General features: G+C 41.6%; 2 protein-coding genes across 2 annotated transcripts; both read right to left on the reverse strand.

Annotated features, from left to right (window-relative positions):
• Nucleotides 1–10,489: 10,489 nt before the first annotated feature.
• LOC114427523 (L-amino-acid oxidase-like) lies at nucleotides 10,490–14,219 on the reverse strand. Its single transcript, XM_028395630.1, has 7 exons — nucleotides 14,189–14,219; nucleotides 12,987–13,207; nucleotides 12,699–12,811; nucleotides 12,377–12,581; nucleotides 11,930–11,998; nucleotides 11,702–11,838; nucleotides 10,490–11,291 (listed from the first exon to the last, which is right to left on the reverse strand). The coding sequence occupies exons 1-7, from the start codon at nucleotides 14,217–14,219 to the stop codon at nucleotides 10,490–10,492; spliced, it is 1,578 nt and encodes a 525-aa protein (XP_028251431.1).
• A 5,402-nt stretch (nucleotides 14,220–19,621) lies between these two features.
• Nucleotides 19,622–20,079, reverse strand: LOC114426993 (histone H4). The gene has a single exon (XM_028394666.1). The coding sequence runs from the start codon at nucleotides 19,993–19,995 to the stop codon at nucleotides 19,684–19,686; it is 312 nt and encodes a 103-aa protein (XP_028250467.1). The 5' UTR covers nucleotides 19,996–20,079; the 3' UTR covers nucleotides 19,622–19,683.
• Nucleotides 20,080–21,465: the final 1,386 nt, after the last annotated feature.

Raw genomic sequence — 21,465 nt, forward strand, 5'->3', positions numbered from 1 at the left:
ACAGTGAGTTCCTTTGTAATGGCGAATGGTCAACTTTGAGGCCACGCCCCCGCCACACCATCAGACTTTTGTAAGAGTTTTTTGAATGCGTCTATTCCCTATGGTGTCCTGAGTGGACACAGTGAGTTTTAGCTCATTTGGATGAAGTATGCGAGGCGTGAAAAGTTTTGTAGGAGGGTCACAAATCGCCAAAAATTAACAGAAATTTCAAAATTGCGGACTTCCTGTTGGGTTTGGAGGGGGGGTCCAAGAGACTTTTTGTGCATCTTGGGGTGATACACATGTGTACCAATTTTCATGACCCTACTCAAAACAGGCCAGGGGGGCAGGCAGAAAAAACCTATGAAAACACAACATTTTGTGTAGCCAGTAGGTGGCGCTCTGTCAAAGCCTCAATATTGTTGTATAGATGTGTTTAGGGTCAGACTCTGATCATACATGTGGACATTTCGTACAGATCGGACAGAAAACGAAGAAGTTATAGAGACTTTCTGTGTCCTCAGAAATGGTCAAACTTTGAGGCCACGCCCCGGCCACACCGTCAGACTTTTGTAAGAGTTTTGGAATGCGTCTATTCCCTATGGTGTCCTAAGTGGACACGGCGAATTTCAGCTCAATCCGTTGAAGTATGCGAGGCGTGAAAAGTTTGGCAGCAGGGTCACACATCGCCAAAAATGGCCACAAACCTTCAAATGGCGGACTTCCTGTTGGGTTTGGAGGGGGGGGTCCAAGAGACTTTTTTGTGCGTCTTGAGGTGATACATATGTGTGCCAATTTTCATAATCCTGTGTCAAACCGGCCAGAGGGGCTACGCGTTGGGGGCGCTATAGAGCCATTTTTATATGTGCATTTCAAAAGTCAGCAAATTTCAAAATTTTTCGGGCGAATGAATTTTTCTACCAAGTTTGGTGAGTTTTTGGGCATGTTAAGGCCTCCAAAATGCGATCTTGGAGGGGGAAAAAAAAAAAAAAAAAAAAAAAAAAAATTAAAGCTGCAAGCAGCATTGCGGGCCCTCGCGCACCTTGCGATCCGCGGGGTCATCGCAGTCTTCTCTCCTATGCTCTTGTCTCCTATACTCTCCTGTCCTATGCTCTCCTCTTATTTCCACAGAGATACAACGAACACATGTTTACAACCAAACTTTCCTGCTACCAGTAGGTGGCGCTATGACCGTATCATCCTATTAGCATATATATCTGTTCAGACTCGGGTCCATAGCAGTACTGTAAGATTTTGTCCACATTGCATAAAGTATATGGGTAGTACTGCATAAAACACAGCGAGTTCCTTTGTAATGGCGAACGGTCAACTTTGAGGCCACTCCCCCGCCACACGGTAATACTTTTGAAAGAGTTTTGGAATGCATCTATTCCCTATGGTGTCCTGAGTAGACACAGTGAATTTCAGCTCAATTGCATGAAGTATGTGAGGCGTGAAAAGTTTTGAAGCAGGGTCAAAAATAGGCAAACAATTGCCACAAAAGTCAAAATGGCGGACTTCCTGTTGGGTTTGGAGGCGGGGTCCAAGAGACTTTTTTGTGCGTCTTGGGGTGATACACATGTGTGCTAATTTTCATGAACCTGTGTCAAACTGGCCAGCGGGGCTACACATTAGGGCAAAAAATACAGGGAGTTCCTTTGTAATGGCGAATGGTCAACTTTGAGGCCACGCCCCCACCACACCGTAAGACTTTTGTAAGAGTTTTGGAATGCGTCTATTCCCTGTGGTGTCCTGAGTGGACACAGTGAATTTCAGCTCAATTGCATGAAGTATGTGAGGCGTGAAAAGTTTTGAAGCAGGGTCACAAATAGGCAAAAATGGCCACAAAAGTCAAAATGGTGGACTTCCTGTTGGGTTTGGAGGGGGGGTCCAAGAGACTTTTTTGTGCGTCTTGGGGTGATACACATGTGTGCTAATTCTCATGATCCTGTGTCAAACTGGCCAGCGGGGGCTACGCATTAGGGCAATAAATACAGTGAGTTCCTTTGTAATGGCGAATGGTCAACTTTGAGGCCACGCCCCCGCCACACCGTCAGACTTTGTAAGAGTTTTTGAATGCGTCTATTCCCTATGGTGTCCTGAGGGGACACAGTGAGTTTTAGCTCATTTGGATGAAGTATGCGAGGCGTGAAAAGTTTTGTAGGAGAGTCACAAATCGCCAAAAATTAACAGAAATTTCAAAATTGCGGACTTCCTGTTGGGTTTGGAGGGGGGGTCCAAGAGACTTTTTTGTGCATCTTGGGGTGATACACATGTGTACCAATTTTCATGACCCTACTCAAAACAGGCCAGGGGGGCAGGCAGAAAAACCTGTGAAAACACAACATTTTGTGTAGCCAGTAGGTGGCGCTCTATCAAAGCCTCAATATTGTTGTATAGATGTGTTTAGGGTCAGACTCTGATCATACATGTGACATTTCGTACAGATCGGACAGAAAACGAAGAAGTTATAGAGACTTTCTGTGTCCTCAGAAATGGTCAAACTTTGAGGCCACGCCCGGCCACACCGTCAGACTTTTGTAAGAGTTTTGGAATGCGTGTATTCCCTATGGTGTCCTGAGTGGACACGGCGAATTTCAGCTCAATCCGTTGAAGTATGCGAGGCGTGAAAAGTTTGGCAGCAGGGTCACACATCGCCAAAAATGGCCACAAACCTTCAAATGGCGGACTTCCTGTTGGGTTTGGATGGGGGGTCCAAGAGACTTTTTTGTGCGTCTTGAGGTGATACATATGTGTGCCAATTTTCATAATCCTGTGTCAAACCGGCCAGAGGGGCTACGCGTTGGGGGCGCTATAGAGCCATTTTTATATGTGCATTTCAAAAGTCAGCAAATTTCAAAATTTTTCGGGCGAATGAATTTTTCTACCAAGTTTGGTGAGTTTTTGGGCATGTTAAGGCCTCCAAAAATGCGATGTAAGGGGGGGAAGGAAGAAAAAAAAAAAAAAATTAAAGCTGCAAGCAGCATTGCGGGCCCTCGCGCACCTTGCGATCCGCGGGGTCATCGCAGTCTTCTCTCTTATGCTCTTGTCTCCTATACTCTCCTGTGCTATGCTCTCCTCCTCTCATTTCCACAGATATACAACAAACACATGTTTACAACCAAACTTTCCTGCTCCCAGTAGGTGGCGCTATGACCGTATCATCCTATTAGCATATATATCTGTTTAGACTCGGCTCCATGGCAGTACTGTAAGATTTTGTCCACATTGCATGAAGTATATGGGTAGTACTACATAGAATAGAGCGAGTTCCTTTGTAATGGCGAACGGTCAACTTTGAGGCCACTCCCCCGCCACACGGTAATACTTTTGAAAGAGTTTTGGAATGCATCTATTCCCTATGGTGTCCTGAGTAGACACAGTGAATTTCAGCTCAATTGCATGAAGTATGTGAGGCGTGAAAAGTTTTGAAGCACGGTCAAAATAGGCAAACAATTGCCACAAAAGTCAAAATGGCGGACTTCCTGTTGGGTTTGGAGGCGGGGTCCAAGAGACTTTTTTGTGCGTCTTGGGGTGATACACATGTGTGCTAATTTTCATGAACCTGTGTCAAACTGGCCAGCGGGGCTACACATTAGGGCAAAAAATACAGGGAGTTCCTTTGTAATGGCGAATGGTCAACTTTGAGGCCACGCCCCCACCACACCGTAAGACTTTTGTAAGAGTTTTGGAATGCGTCTATTCCCTGTGGTGTCCTGAGTGGACACAGTGAATTTCAGCTCAATTGCATGAAGTATGTGAGGCGTGAAAAGTTTTGAAGCAGGGTCAAAAATAGGCAAAAAATGGCCACAAAAGTCAAAATGGCGGACTTCCTGTTGGGTTTGGAGGGGGGGTCCAAGAGACTTTTTTGTGCGTCTTGGGGTGATACACATGTGTGCCAATTTTCATGATCCTGTGTCAAACTGGCCAGCGGGGCTACGCGTTAGGGCAAAAAATACAGGGAGTTCCTTTGTAATGGCGAATGGTCAACTTTGAGTCCACGCCCCCACCACACCGTAATACTTTTGTAAGAGTTTTGGAATGCGTCTATTCTGCATCGTGTCCTGAGTGGACACAGTGATTTTCAGCTTGATTGGATGAAGTATGCGAGGCGTGAAAAGTTTTGCAGCAGGGTCACAAATCGCCAAAAATTAACAGAAATTTCAAAATGGCGGACTTCCTGTTGGGTTTGGAGGGGGGGTCCAAGAGACTTTTTTGTGCATCTTGGGGTGATACACATGTGTACCAATTTTCATGACCCTACTCAAAACAGGCCAGGGGGGCAGGCAGAAAAACCTATGAAAACACAACATTTTGTGTAGCCAGTAGGTGGCGCTCTGTCAAAGCCTCAATATTGTTGTATAGATGTGTTTAGGGTCAGACTCTGATCATACATGTGACATTTCGTACAGATCGGACAGAAAACGAAGAAGTTATAGAGACTTTCTGTGTCCTCAGAAATGGTCAAACTTTGAGGCCACGCCCCGGCCACACCGTAAGACTTTTGTAAGAGTTTTGGAATGCGTCTATTCCCTATGGTGTCCTGAGTGGACACGGCGAATTTCAGCTCAATCCGTTGAAGTATGCGAGGCGTGAAAAGTTTGGCAGCAGGGTCACACATCGCCAAAAATGGCCACAAACCTTCAAATGGCGGACTTCCTGTTGGGTTTGGAGGGGGGGTCCAAGAGACTTTTTTGTGCGTCTTGAGGTGATACATATGTGTGCCAATTTTCATAATCCTGTGTAAAACCGGCCAGAGGGGCTACGCGTTGGGGGCGCTATAGAGCCATTTTTATATGTGCATTTCAAAAGTCAGCAAATTTCAAAATTTTTCGGGCGAATGAATTTTTCTACCAAGTTTGGTGAGTTTTTGGGCATGTTAAGGCCTCCAAAAATGCGATCTCGGAGGGGGAAAAAAAAAAAAAAAAAAAAAAAAAAAAAAAAAAAAAAAAAAAAAAATAATAATCCTAAGGGTTTCAATAGGGCTCTTGCACCATTCGGTGCTCGGGCCCTAATGAAAAATAATAATCCTAAGGGTTTCAATAGGGCTCTTGCACCATTCGGTGCTCGGGCCCTAATTAAAGCTGCAAGCAGCATTGCGGGCCCTCGCGCACCTTGCGATCCGCAGGGTCATCGCAGTCTTCTGTCCTATGCTCTCGTCTCCTATACTCTCCTGTGCTATGCTCTCCTCCTCTTATTTCCACAGAGATACAACGAACACATGTTTACAACCAAACTTTCCTGCTACCAGTAGGTGGCGCTATGACCGTATCATCCTATTAGCATATATATCTGTTCAGACTCGGGTCCATAGCAGTACTGTAAGATTTTGTCCACATTGCATAAAGTATGTGGGTAGTACTGCATAAAACACAGCGAGTTCCTTTGTAATGGCGAATGGTCAACTTTGAGGCCACTCCCCCGCCACACGGTAATACTTTTGAAAGAGTTTTGGAATGCGTCTATTCCCTATGGTGTCCAAAGTTGACACAGTGAGTTTTAGCTCAATTGGATGAAGTATGTGAGGCATGAAAAGTTTTGTAGCAGGGTCACAAATCGCCAAAAATTAACAGAAATTTCAAACTCGTGAACTTCCTGTTGGGTTTGGAGGGGGGGTCCAAGAGACTTTTTTGTGCGTCTTGGGGTGATACACATGTGTGCTAATTTTCATGAACCTGTGTCAAACTGGCCAGCGGGGCTACACATTAGGGCAAAAAATACAGGGAGTTCCTTTGTAATGGCGAATGGTCAACTTTGAGGCCACGCCCCCACCACACCGTAAGACTTTTGTAAGAGTTTTGGAATGCGTCTATTCCCTGTGGTGTCCTGAGTGGACACAGTGAATTTCAGCTCAATTGCATGAAGTATGTGAGGCGTGAAAAGTTTTGAAGCAGGGTCAAAAATAGGCAAAAAATGGCCACAAAAGTCAAAATGGCGGACTTCCTGTTGGGTTTGGAGGGGGGGTCCAAGAGACTTTTTTGTGCGTCTTGGGGTGATACACATGTGTGCCAATTTTCATGATCCTGTGTCAAACTGGCCAGCGGGGCTACGCGTTAGGGCAAAAAATACAGGGAGTTCTTTTGTAATGGCGAATGGTCAACTTTGAGGCCACGCCCCCACCACACCGTAAGACTTTTGTAAGAGTTTTGGAATGCGTCTATTCCCTATGGTGTCCTGAGTGGACACAGTGATTTTCAGCTTGATTGGATGAAGTATGCGAGGCGTGAAAAGTTTGGCAGCAGGGTCACAAATCGCCAAAAATTAACAGAAATTTCAAATTCGCGGACTTCCTGTTGGGTTTGGAGGGGGGGTCCAAGAGACTTTTTTGTGCGTCTTGGGGTGATACACATGTGTGCTAATTTTCATGACCCTACTCAAAACAGGCCACAGGGGCAGGCAGAAAAACCTATGAAAACACAACATTTTGTGTAGCCAGTAGGTGGCGCTCTGTCAAAGCCTCAATATTGTTGTATAGATGTGTTTAGGGTCAGACTCTGATCATACATGTGACATTTCGTACAGATCGGACAGAAAACGAAGAAGTTATAGAGACTTTCTGTGTCCTCAGAAATGGTCAAACTTTGAGGCCACGCCCCGGCCACACCGTCAGACTTTTGTAAGAGTTTTGGAATGCGTCTATTCCCTATGGTGTCCTGAGTGGACACGGCGAATTTCAGCTCAATCCGATGACGTATGCGAGGCGTGAAAAGTTTGGCAGCAGGGTCACACATCGCCAAAAATGGCCACAAACCTTCAAATGGCGGACTTCCTGTTGGGTTTGGAGGGGGGGTCCAAGAGACTTTTTTGTGCGTCTTGAGGTGATACATATGTGTGCCAATTTTCATAATCCTGTGTCAAACCGGCCAGAGGGGCTACGCGTTGGGGGCGCTATAGAGCCATTTTTATATGTGCATTTCAAAAGTCAGCAAATTTCAAAATTTTTCGGGCGAATGAATTTTTATACCAAGTTTGGTGAGTTTTTGGGCATGTTAAGGCCCCCAAAAATGCGATCTCGGAGGGGGAAAAAAAAAAAAAAATAATAATCCTAAGGGTTTCAATAGGGCTCTTGCACCATTCGGTGCTCGGGCCCTACTAAGGGTTTCAATAGGGCTCTTGCACCATTCGGTGCTCGGGCCCTAATAATAATCCTAAGGGTTTCAATAGGGCTCTTGCACCATTCGGTGCTCGGGCCCTAATAATAATCCTAAGGGTTTCAATAGGGCTCTTGCACCATTCGGTGCTCGGGCCCTAATAATCCTAAGGGTTTCAATAGGGCTCTTGCACCATTCGGTGCTCGGGCCCTAATAATAATCCTAAGGGTTTCAATAGGGCTCTTGCACCATTCGGTGCTCGGGCCCTAATAATAATCCTAAGGGTTTCAATAGGGCTCTTGCACCATTCGGTGCTCGGGCCCTAATGAATTTCAGTGTGGATTTCGAGCGCACCACAGCACTGAGACTGCACTTATTAAGGTCTTAAATGACATACATCAGAATAATGATGCATCCAAAATCTCTGTCTTAGTACTGCTGGACCTTAGTGCTGCATTTGATACAGTTGATCACAACATACTGCTCGACAGGCTGGAGCAGTGGGTGGGATTCACTGGCACTGTGTTAAACTGGTTCAAATCTTACTTACATGATAGGGACTACTTTGTGTCAATTGGTAACTATGAGTCTGACCGAACTAAGATCACATGTGGGGTTCCTCAAGGGTCCATTCTTGGACCACTTCTGTTCAACATCTACATGCTGCCCCTAGCTCAGACCATAGAACAGCACAACATCTCCTACCACACCTATGCAGACGACACACAGCTTTATATATATCAGTGTCATCACATGACTACAGTCCCTTACACTCACTAAGTAAGTGTACTCAACAAATCAATGAGTGGATGGGCCAGAACTTTCTCCAGCTCAATGCTGACAAAACAGAGATGATTGTTTTTGGCCCCAAAAATGAAAGAGCTAAGATCAGTGCTTACCTTGACTCCATGTCACTGAAGGCCACAAACCAAGCCAGAAATCTCGGTGTAATACTCGACTCAGACCTAAATTTTAACACCCATGTAAAAGCCATTACTAAGTCTGCCTATTACCACCTGAAAAACATTGATAGGATCAAGGGCTTTCTGTCCAAACAAGACACAGAAAAACTTATTCATGCATTTATTTTCAGTAGGCTAGATTATTGTAACGGCGTCCTCACAGGTCTTAGCAAAAAATCAGTCAGGCAGCTGCAGCTGGTCCAAAATGCTGCTGCTAGAGTTCTGAGTAACACCAGGAAAATGGACCACATCACACCGGTCCTCAAATCACTGTACTGGCTTCCTGTGAGTCAAAGGATACGTTTCAAAACTTTACTCCTGGTCTACAAACTGAATGGTCTTGGACCAAAATACATCCTGAACTTATTGGTTCCCTATGAACCACCCAGACGCTTGAGATCATCAGGGACAGGCCTACTGTGTGTACCCAGGGTCAGAACCAAACAGAGTGAAGCAGGATTCAGTTATTCTGCTCCTCACCTGTGGAACAGCCTTTCTGAACAACTGAGGTCTGCTCAGACAGTCACTTTATTTAAGTCAGGCCTGAAAACACATTTGATTACTGCAGCGTTCTCCTAATTACTTGACTGCCCTCTTCTCATTTAATCATCCTGATTTTATTTGATGTTTTTATGATTTTATTCTTTTTATGATTTTAATTTCCTTCTTAATTTAATGTTTTAAAATGTTTTTATTCTGTGATTTCATCTTATGTAAAGCACTCTGAATTGCCTTGTGTATGAATGGTGCTATATAAATAAAGCTTGCCTTGCCTTGAATTTTTATTCTATCAAATAAAAATTGGATCCAGTATGCAGATATAGATAGTCATGTTAGGCTTGTTCGTTTGAGTTAAATAATTATATACTAGTGATCGTTTTACAGTTAGAAAGCCCTGGCCATTGCTGTAACACAGACTGATTGAATTGAATTAACAGTAGTTAAAGACATTTTTCCATGCACACTTAACGTTAACATTAATGTAAGCAGAAAAAAATAAAACTATTTAAAAAAGCCAAATACTGTTATATGGTACAGTAAACGTGTCACTTTACCATGACAACAACAACAAGACTTAGTAGATGCCCCCAAATGCTTCCCATGGCGTCAATATCAGACACCGTGGGAGGTCCATGTAAGTCGGGGTCGGGTTACCCACCTCATCAGCAAACAACGAAAAATGGGTGCCTAACGAGTCTGCATGTAACGCCAAGGGACACTGACCATTTGTTGGGCTGTTGACGCATTGGGAGTGAGAATGTGTTGGAATTAATGGTGTCTTTCCAAGTGTAGTATTCTGACATCATATATCACCAGCTGAAATAAATCTTGTTTTCCTCAAATTTCAAAATATATCTAATAATATAATTATATAAGTTTTTATAATGATATGTATTTCAGTATGATTAATATAATTATGCTTTTGTGATAACTGTTGAAGGATCTTTATTCTTCAAAAAAAAAAGAATTATTCTATGATCATGAAATTTCAATGTAAAAGTATCAGTATCTGTATTGGTATCAGTGATACTGGCGCTGTATTTACTTGGTATCGGATCGATACTGACATTTTCAGTGTTGCCCATCCCTACTTTTAACATGATAAAACAACTTTCTGTGACTACACTGAAAAAGTGAACTCAGTGAGTTGTTGCATCAAATAAATGTAATTATGTGCAATGTGATTAACAATTTTGTGCTACTTGTTAAAGTAACAAGTAAATTCAGCACAACACTGTTGAGTAAATTGCACAATCACCAATCTGATGCCTATACATGACACAAGGTGGCAGCACTTGGCTGTATGACATGCCCAGTTCCCATTTGATGATGTAGGCTACCACATAATTACATTTATTTGATCCAACAACTCATTGAGTTCACTTTTTTCATACTACTGAGTACCTGAAGGCAGAGCAAATATACGTGAGACAGAATTCAAAGTTTACCAGGAAGTTTCAAAAACCTAGAGAAATTGATCAGCATGAGCATGAGGTGAGCGAGTACCACATAAGGAGACAATCCAGCGCTGCATGTGAGTCACACTCCAGCTTAAAAGGGCAATCCACAGGAAATGAGATGAAGGAAGGTCTGCCCCACGATCGGTTCCGATTATAAATGTGACATCATAAGTTCACTCCTATAGAATAACTCTTAAGTTACAATATAAACATTAAAAAACTGTAATTCGACTCATTACTGCACCAGATACAAAATCACACTGGACATAGTAACATAAAACAGTTCATAATAGCGCGTATAATTTTAGTTAGTTTTTTATTCAGTCATTAAAACCACTACTCACTTGGACGGAGTTTGGCAAATCCTTAAAAACATCCGATATGATATCATTTATCATTGAATAATCAAATGTAATTTCTAAAATTGTAAAATATATCATATTTTGAAGAAAGCAAGAAGGGGACAGCTAGATCAAATTTGTGACAACCCAGGCTACTAAAGCTCATCTCGAACACTTCTTGCTGACTCTTGTTGAGCCTCTTTGTTGATGTTTTCAGCAGCCCTGATTGCAGACTTCATGGATGCTTCAATCCAGGCATGAGGAAAGGCTGTGTGTTCACCAGCAAAGTGCACCCTTTCTTCATGCTTGAAGAGCTCCACTGCATACTCATTGCGTTGGTAGGGTGTGAACAGAGCAAAGGCGCCCAGGCTGTAAGGATCCTGGCTCCATTTCTTTACCACCACCCCGGTGCAAAGAGACCTGACATGCCCGCCGTGAATTGCTGCCAAATCTCTCAGAGCCAGATCTTTTAGCTGGTCATCACTCATACCGAGGAAGAGGAGAGAGTCGTCGGACCAAGTGTAGGAAGCCAGGAGGACGCCAATAGTGTTGTTGTTTGGGAAAGTGTGGCTGGGGTAGTAGATAAAACGAGAGGGTCTGTCTGTGATGCTCTTCCCTCCTCGGATGCCGTCTTCCTCCCAGAACTTCTTTTTAAAGGTAAGGAGAATTTTCGTGGAGCTGTCATAGTGAACAGACCTCAGAGCCTCCATCTTTTTGGTAGGCAGAGGGGGATTGAAGTCCATTAAGAGGGCTGCCTTGGCTGTGGTTGTTACCAGGACAGCATCAGCTGGGAGGTCAGTGAGAGAGGACTGATGATCTGACTGATATGACACAACGACGCCTTTATCTGAATAACTGATGCGCTTGACTGCAGAGTTGAGTTGAATGGGGACATGGGGCAGGACGGCATAGAAAGCTTTGGGTAGAAGGTCCGACCCACCAGTCACTTCAAAGTACCTTAAAACACAAAGGCACACAGGCACAATTACAGCATCCTTTCTCATGGTGAGCAGTTTACAATTATAGATTGTATAGTGTGGTTGAGATGCAGCCATTTGCATCCATTGAGATAAGATATAGTCTCCTAATGGGCAATTTTATCATATACTTTAGAAACATAATACGCTGTATCCAATCCTCATCTATCATTTGAACAATAGCTGGTTTGGTGCTCCATATTGAGACACTAGTTACCCATATTCTCCATAAATAGAGAATAGGAGCTGTAAGAAGAGCTGATATAAACACACAGAGAACAGATTCCTGGATGCAACATTTGAATAGTTCGCTGGAGTTTTTAGAATTTTGAACGTAACCAGAAAAATGTTACAGAGATTTTTTTTTTAATAGGTCTTAGTTGTCCTTACGTGACACTGTCATTGACATCACTCTGGTCATAGATCATCTCAGTCAGTGCAGTGTACATGAGGCTCTGTTCATTAAGCAGTTCTCCAACCATTCTCATTGCTTCTGAACTCAGACCTGCTACCTCTTTCAGGTACTCCTGTCAAACAAACAAGGTTCAACACTTTTCTGTTGATCAATAATATTTTTCTGCATTTCAAAAATGTTAAATGGATCACATTAAACTTTACCTTAACAGTGTACTTATCAAGTTTTTCCAATGTAGCGTTACAGCCATGTTTTTTCATTTCATCCTTCACCTATGAAAAAAAAAAAACATTAAAATGTGTCCAGCACTCCAGTCTCCTATATCTGAACATGACCCAGTGAAAATGTATTGTTTAGAGCCTATAACAAGTTATAAACTGTAAGTTTAGCATTAATGTTGCACACTGCAGTTAGGACTGTAATTTAATTTTCTTTTGCATTACTCTAATAAAAAAAAACTATTTTTGTTAGGTGACATCTCGGCCTGTTTTCTTAGGAACAAACCTGTCAAAAGTCACTGCCCTCAGGGTACCTAAAACAGCAGTTCCTGGGTTCCACCCTAGGTGGCGCTGTCTCCTACCTCATACTGTAAAGACATAATAACTTTTCTATACATAGTTTTATAATAATGTCTCCCCACCCCAACATACCGTCTGTATTGCTATCTGCAGCAGCTGATCAGCTGATTTGTGCATCTCATTGGCAGACAGGTTATATTTCAGGATGTCAGGATTTTCTTTGACTTTGTATGTTTTCTGAGGCTTTTCTCCATTCACCAGGTAAAAAGTTTGGTTGTCATCCATCACAAACTCATTCAGCGGAACACCAAGCTTCTCTATAAACCAGTGGACAATTCTGTTGAGACATGTTTGCATGTGATCGATCAATCCATGTAGGTGTAGAAACATTGGCATGAAGAATGAGTGTTACAGTGATCATTATATTTTATCACCGGAAAATGGTTTAACTCACTGGTGAAAACTTGGGATCCTCATCGCACCTAGTTCAGCATACCAGCCCTCTTTTTCATTTCTGTAGGTCACCACTCGTCCTCCAACACGACTGCTAGCCTCCAATATGGTGACCTTATTTACATAACACAAAATACAGACAGAACTTATTTAGTTATTTATATAGCCTAATACTTAAAGGGTTAAAATGAGTAGAAATTAAAAACTCTGATATGACAATTGGAGATAAACACATTTATAAAAAATAAGTTGTCATTTGGTTCCACTCAACATTATGAACATTGTGTACCTTATGTCCTGCATCTTGCAATAACTTGGCAGCTGTCAGTCCAGCCATGCCGGCTCCAACAATGACAACATGATGACCTGTGTTAATGGGAGGAAGGCCAGTCTTCGCTGTCTGCAGCAGGTGATCATAATCATAGTCCCTCATGCAATCATCCAGCTCATCCTTCAGGCTGATTGTTTCGGTGGTGTGGTGCAGAGCAAACAGCAGCAAGCTGATGACACCTGGAGATGCAGTAAAAGATTCAGAGAGCTCCTAAACATCACATACTGTCATGGCTCTGTTCTGCTGTCTTTGGTTTTTGTTTTGTTCTTTCTCCCTTTGTTCTTCTCTCTCTCTCTCTCCAGGTATGTTTGTGTAGCTCTGAGTGGGTATGGTTCTAAGTGGTGAATTCTCCTCCCTCCTCCTCTTCTCACAGGCTGATCCTCGACCATTAGAGTATAAGACGTTTGCCGTTCCTGCTTTTCCTTGCCAGTTTGTTCCATCATCACCTACGTGACCACACCTGCGCTTTCCTTGCTGCTACATTTTGAAACTATGACTATTCTCATTCCTTTTTCTCTGCCCACTTCTAGTTTGCCTTGTGGAGCAGTGACTCTCATCAACTCTGTCTTCAGCCGCCCAGGGTTCTCACTAACCTTTCTATGCTTTTTTTTTGCACATTAAACTTTTTGTGAATAAACTATTTTTAAAAGTTTTGCTTCTGACATCTGCTTTTGGCTTCAGGCCTAGTCAAATCATTTTATCAGACACATACGGCCAGTTCAAACTGATCCTGTCCTGATTGTCACACTTCCATCCATCCATTAACCCTGAAGCGGGTTAATGGATGATGGAAGCTAAGATGGAGGGTTAATTAGGCTCAGGGTCATGGGGGGCTGGAGCCTATATATATATATATATATATATATATATATATATATATATATATATATATATATATATATATATATATATATATATATATAAAATGTATCCTATCCTACATCCTTTCCCACATTCCTACATGCAACACAGGCCATGCAGTAAATGCTTAAATCCTATCCTATCCTATTGACTCTCAAGTATTTTTTGTTTTACTTTTTTGTAGCTGCTTCCAACACTTGGAATTTTAGTATAACAGTACATGGAAGTAAGTGCAATGCACAACTCCCTTGTCATTATACTTTCTATAAAAAATACATGTACAAGTACAAAATACTCACATGATTTCCACTTCACTGCAAGCAGATCCATTTTCAGCATCTTTGTCTTCTTTAACTATGAAACAAGAAAGAAAAAGAATGTTTTGTCCTCTATTGACAACAGAGTATCCTGGCTGTCTTGCAAGTAACTGTATTATGTAAAATGTTGTAGTGCATGTATATGTAGCATAAGATTTTTTACATCCAATTCTACTCTAGATTTAATAAATAATAGCAACAGTGTATGGGTTTAAATGTGGATTAAACAGCAGTTCTTACCGTTTATCGATCTCAAAATGTCGTCAAATTGATTTCTGGCACCTTATATCAGGACGGGGAGGGAGGGAGGGAGACAGAGACAGCGTCATGCAGTGCTAGCTCAGGACAATGAGGTTTTATTAGTTTTTCCATTAGGTTGTTAGGTTTTGTATTGTATTGTATTGTATTGTATTGTTTGCCTGAATAAAAGATTTTTCCAGTGAAACAGGAAACTGTATCAGATTTTGTTTACAGATAGTGTCGTAAGGCTAGTTGATTCACAGATAGCAGATATGTCAAAGCAGCACAGCACTTGTTCTAACACAGTGGTTGCCACAGCAAAATTGCCAGTGTTAAATTAACTCTGAGAGTGTTAATTTAACACAATAAAGTGTTTATATGTTTCCACACTAGTGTTAAATTAACACTTTTTTAACACCCGTTTAGAGTTAGTTGTAGGACGGATTGACACTGTTCAGTGTTAAACTTGACCACGTCTTTCAGTTCTGGTAAAGTCTCCATTTTTCCTTTTCACATGGTTTTATTCTGTCAGTTTGGTACATTTTTGGGTGGATGAAGCCTTGTGAAGCTTTGATGCCTTCTACTGGTTGTTTGAAAAGGTCACAAAGCATTAAGGCTGTTACATACTCAGTGAGAACAGAGAACTCGCTCCACGGGTGGTAAGAGATCGTCACACTAGGTTGACAATGCATTTGTATTGCAAATTGTGAGCACAGTCGTGGTTACCTGGCCTAACGAGCTGATAATGTTCAGGGAAGAGGGTGCACAGCATGACAATAGTTAGAAGATCAGTGTAGCTGACTGTAGCAGACCTCTGGTCTGTGTGAGTTTAACTCTGTGAACGTGTGGATGACTGTCTGCAATAATACATCCCGTCTCCCGGTGTTTAATGTGCGTCCAGCCGCTGTAACACCGTGATCAATACTGGGATTAGTTTTTATCGCCACCTTTTGGACAGACTCTCTCCTCTGTGCGCCGTGTTTCTCCTTCCAGGAGCTGTTTGCCAGCTGCATCTGAAGAAGCTCTTGGCTTCTCCACATTCATCACGCACACAATAAATTCTGACGTGATGAATGTGGAGAAGAGCTTCTACAGGTGAAGAACACACAGACAGAAGGACGAAGTACAGCGACGATGGACAGTTTAGATGAGCAGCTTGTTTTGATGTGTGAATAAACATTCATACTTGAAATTTGAATCCCTGTGTTTATAGAACAATTTATGACAAAAGTTTGACCTCAAATTGACATACCGGTACCTTGTGCACAGAGATAGGTCAGACCACATAGGTCTGTAACCACATATAAACCATGTTTCCCCACCAAACAGTTAGAACTGATGAAGCTGCTTGGATGAGCAGCGAAACGTCTTCTAGAAAACTCTACAAGTCCAGACACCGTGCTTCAATCTTCTCTACGTATGATGACCTGGATGACTGAGAATCTTCATCAACATGCACAGAGAAAGCAAAAGCCAGATGTGTTTTCAGTTAATACCATCAGTGTGTAGTTGGCACATTGTGTGCTTAGTAATATGATGGTTTGTGTTAACTGTTTGGTACAAAAATACCATTTTTACAAAGGTTTGAAGAGTTAAGCAAGATGTATTAGCTTTTGCAAGAGGCCTACAATGTTTTGCTGATTTGGTGTAAGGTTTTTTTATTTGTGTGTAGAGTTTTGCACAAATAGCCAATAGTTACAGAAATGTGCTTAAACAATCAGAAAAAAAACTGTAACATAAGGAAAGCTGAAGGGCTGTGTGGTTGAATAAAATTTAATTAGGAGAAACAGATATTCAGTACATCATGAAAACGTATACGTGTCAGCAGACAGAGTAGTTGGCTTGATGAAGTCACTTCTGCAGCCCCTAAGGTGTTGTTTTACTAGACAACTTCCCTTTTTATACACAACTAATCTGATAGGGTTTGTTGCATTAAAAAAAAAAAAAAAAAAAAGTTCCATGGAATCTAAATTATTAATCTCCATTCTGGATAACCTGTTTTACGGGTTAACTGTTGCAACTTCCTTTCCATGGAAGAAACACACCGTAGGCATAAGTACGTTTTAGAAAAGTTCAATATTGTTGTTTATCACAGAAAGAAACTGTAAAAACATCAAGATTTGTCAAGATGGCCCATGATCTACTCATGTACAATGTGTACTTCTGTCAGAAACGTGATCAAAACTAAGCCAAAACTGACCTTCGAATTCATCTGAGACAACTTACTCTGCATGTCACAAATGCAAAATGCTCCATAAAAGTTAAGACTAACAATGATTCTTATAGCTAGTTTTATAATTTCTAAAACTATTAATAGTTATAGCAAAATCACTCACTGAGTTTGCAAAACTAAAAGCAAAAAAACTGCTTTACACTCAGTTTGCACTTTTGTAACACACAATTTGCAAATGTATAAATATAATCCACTTCACAGCACTCTTTTTGCTGAACTGTAAACACAACTCATTGCTTTACACACAATTTCGCTCAAATGTTCATTACTCAAATCTTCATTCAATACTCACTAGTGACATCTGCTGTTGGAGTTAACTGTTGACTGCGACAGCCAAGTCATTCAGATCTTCAGATCTAGTTTTAAAACAGTCTGTATTCACGAAGAACATCAAGATAATATCATGTGTGTGGATTCATTAGATCAGTGTAACATAGCTGTTATACTGAATGCCCAGCATGGTAAAGCTTCAGTGCACATAATCCCACATAATCCAACATTAATGAAAATTAATCAAAACAAATGTACAAATGAAGCATGGTTTTTCATACTTACTGAATTATTGTTGTATTTGAAATATACATGAATTAGAAATTGAACTCATTTACCTCACAAGCTGAACACATACAGTAACCACGTCAGTCTGTAGGTGCAACATATCAGCCCCATTGAACACAAAGTCGATGAAGATCCTCAGTCATCTATGTCATTTCCATTCAGGAGCTCTACTGCACTGACTCTACAAGTTCAGTAGTTCACTTGAAGCCCCGCTGAACACATTGCTCTTTTAAGAGCCACCTCACTGACCCATAAAGAGCGTGATCCTTCTTCTCTGCATTCATTTTCATATGACTAATGATAACACAGTGCTGAATGCAAAATTAGTTTTATCTTAGCTTCAGTTTTTTGCTGTCAGTTAAAAGTCCCTGTTTCTCCTCCACACAATAACTTATATAAGCCTATGCACAGAGCAATAAGCAGTCCATAACAGCAGCAGAACTTGACGTCTAACCAAGACGTACAGGGGCTTAAAGACCAGCTCACAGAGGCCCCAGAGACAAATACAAAGAGTGGAGGAATGTCTACATCATCCCACCAGTTGTCATTGTCATCCTCAGGAAGAGGGATGAACTCAGGGAGGTCTCCTAGGGGACGTGCGATTACAAGACCCTTTCAAGGTCCTCTGAGGGGAAAAACATTAACTATTGGTTACATGTAAACATAGATACATAGATGGATGAAGATTGTTCATTTCAGTAAAAGAATAGAAAGTAAAGTAAAAGTACTTGATTATAAATAAAATATTTGGAAATATTCTGTACTGTAAAAAGTACCACAACAGGCTGTGCTACACTGATAGATCATAATGATACATAAACATTTATGGCTGTAGTTGAGTCGTTTGTGGTATCATAATAAATGTTTGAGGTCCTTTTATACATATAGCTGCATGTTAAATGTAACAAACACTATTAATAAAAATAAAAATAATAAAAATTAATAAAAAATAAACATCTAATTAAACACAGCAGGAACACATTCTACACTACAGTCTTGCTTTAATTTGCACAAATTCCCTGCCTGATCACACTATATTGCAAAAAACTAATTATTATAATGCATTTCACAAACATTGTTTCCCACAGAAACACATTCGATGTTACAGCAGCATAATGTTATCTGTAGCTTCATTGTTAGCATGACAGCGGTTAACATATCAGAGCTAACTAAGCTAAACACTCTTAATAGCACACTTCACAGCTTCCCTGAGAAATTTGATGACGTTTACCCAACAAACAAGCAGTTTTCAGGAAGAGGGCGTCGAGTGAAAGTTGTTTTTTGACTTTTTACCAACAAACTCGGTCACAGATGGTGAACTGTCCACCCATAAACTAACAAAGTCACACAAGTATTTCATGCTAGGGTACTTTTAAATGCACTTATGAAGCAAAATCGCTGATTTTGTCATGAAAAAAGAAAAAATATATTTTCAGTCCTACCAGCCCTCCAGTGCTCCATCTCAATGCGGGAGGCCATCAGGAAGAAGGTTCCCTGTTGAAGAAAAAAGTCAATGAGTGGGAAGAAAAAGTAAAATAATATAACAAAATGTTCTCCAAAAAGTACATATAGTAGTTAAATAAATATTCACAAATATAAATATTCACCATAAAAAAATCACAAAACTGTCAGCGTTGAGCTTATAATGCTTGTAATTGCAAGTGAAGCAATTACAAGCATTCCTCTGTTCTTACTCTTATGTTTCAATCGATTGTTTTCTTGAGCTATGTCACAAAATACGATACTTTCAACTTGAAATTCCATGATGATAGAACGATTCCTTTTTTAGCTGATCGTGATTAGGAGAATAATAATACACAAGAAACATTTAGACTCAGTGACTTCACAATTACGTCAGCGATGCTCCTCTGATAGCCATGGCTTTGTGAATAATGTAGGTGAAATAAAATAATTAAAATATTTTTTTTATAAATGTCTATTCTTCAAAAGTACACTTAGAAAGACTTCTCTGATCAGCATAACAAGATTACTACGATTAGCTAACACATTGTATCATTAGAACACAGGAGTGATGGTTGCTGGAAAAGGGCCTCTTTATACTTTTGTATATATTCCATTAAAAATCAGCCTTTTCTAACTAGAATAGTAATTGTTTTAACATTAATTAGACAATTAGACTGTATGTCTGATTACTTTAATGTATTTATGTAATGTATTTATTGAAAAAAAATTTACTTCACCCCAAACTTTTGAACTGTAGTATATATACATGTGATTATTACTTTAAAATATATGTATTTATTAACATATAATATAAAACACACACACACACACACACGTAATAAAGGCGAGAGATTAGTTAGTCAGTGGTATAAATAAATAAATAGTAATATACACACAATACATATTGTAGAATTCAGCTCTTCATTGACAGAGTGTGTGGTCCTTAAAAGGACCTTTGTTTCGTTTTGTTGGATCTGTCAGTTTAACCGCCGAAGCCGTACAGAGTGCGTCCCTGCCTCTTCAGAGCATACACCACATCCATGGCGGTCACAGTCTTCCTCTTGGCGTGCTCGGTGTAGGTGACGGCGTCACGGATCACGTTCTCCAGGAAGACCTTCAACACACCGCGGGTCTCCTCGTAGATCAGACCAGAGATACGCTTCACTCCGCCACGGCGAGCCAGGCGGCGGATAGCGGGCTTGGTGATTCCCTGGATGTTATCACGGAGGACTTTACGGTGACGCTTGGCGCCTCCCTTACCGAGTCCCTTTCCTCCTTTACCACGTCCACTCATGTTTGTTGTTGAGTTGTTTTCTCGACAGTGAGGAAAGACGCGCACTCACTGGAATTTACTTTGTTACTGAGGACGTGATGGAAGGCAGAGGTGGAGTTTTCCACTGTGATGTCTTCCACGACTCAACGCCACCATCTGGACAACAATAGGAACAGCTCCCTGTCCTGTTCTGTGGCCAGGTTCTTTCTTGGTATCACGTTACATGTAGTACCACAAGCACAAATACTTTAAAAAACCTTTATTAAGTGATCAAGACACAACTTCTGTGAATGCACCTGAAATGCACAATACTGACATGAAAGCATGTATTGTTCTGCTGTTACTGTCCTCAGCGAGCAACGAGTGTGAGCTCCTCTGCCCCAAAGCACTCATGGGCGGTCAGTCTTAGAGCAGCTTCACGCAGCAGTTTCAGCTGCAGTCAGTGCAGGGAGGAGACCCACACCACTCTGCACCCAATCTTTCACAAAGCTGCTGCAGGTACTGTCATGTAAACATACAAACAAGTTGTTTTCAGCATGGGGAGATCAGTAACGGCTCAGCTTTATTGTCCAAACTGCTATATGTGCTGACCATACAGAGAATTGAAATTGTGTTGCTTTCAACTCCATATAAAGTCTATAATGTCTTCTCTGCATTCAGGGAGAGATTGTAGTCTCTGCACCTGTGTGCATATGAAAACAAAAAATATTAATGAAATGTCCAGTGTTATATCTTATGTCATTATTTCAGGTGAGGGAAATGAGGAAACATTTCTTAGGAATGACCGTTCTCATGCTTTTCAGATTAAAGCGGCAGCCAACAACATTTCTCTCCTGGCGTTTGCTATCACTAAGCTGACGGGGGATTCCGATCACCTTTCTGAGCAAGCCTTGGAGCTCGGCAACCTTGCCAGCGCCATCCTGAATCTGTGTGCATCAACTGCTGTCTGCGCGGCCCGGATCGCAGTGTGGCAACAGCTGATTCAGAGGAATATGTGGTCTAACCCTCCCCTGCAGCCTCCCAGGAAGCAGCCCAAGAAACAGTGACGGTGCGGGGGGGATGTGTGATATAAGGATGTTGGGAGTGTTTCTCCCCGTTTTGAAATAAAACACGTACATCCTGTTGAGAGCAATCCTACAGCTCAGGCTGTCGCACACATGTCTCCCACACAGTGTGAGCCTGCAGTCTCTAACCTTTCGGTTACGATACAGCAGGAGCTCATATCACACAAGCAGCACGTCTCTCTGTCTTCACCTGTGCCTCTCTCTGATGAGCCGTCACACACACAGACGCTCTCAGCTTTGCACAGTCTCTCTCCTCCTCACTTACAAGTGAGCGGGGATGAGTCTCCCTCTCTGTGTCATAAGCCCTGTCTGTCAGCACAGCGGCACATAAATGACTTTTCTGACGCCGCTCCACATCTCTCGGGGATGGCAGCGTGCGCTGCGTCTATCCCACAGACACATGACTTTCCCTTTCGATCGGAGCCCC

The sequence above is a fragment of the Parambassis ranga genome, chromosome 22 (assembly GCF_900634625.1).
Source record: "Parambassis ranga chromosome 22, fParRan2.1, whole genome shotgun sequence".
Classification (NCBI taxonomy): domain Eukaryota; kingdom Metazoa; phylum Chordata; class Actinopteri; family Ambassidae; genus Parambassis; species Parambassis ranga.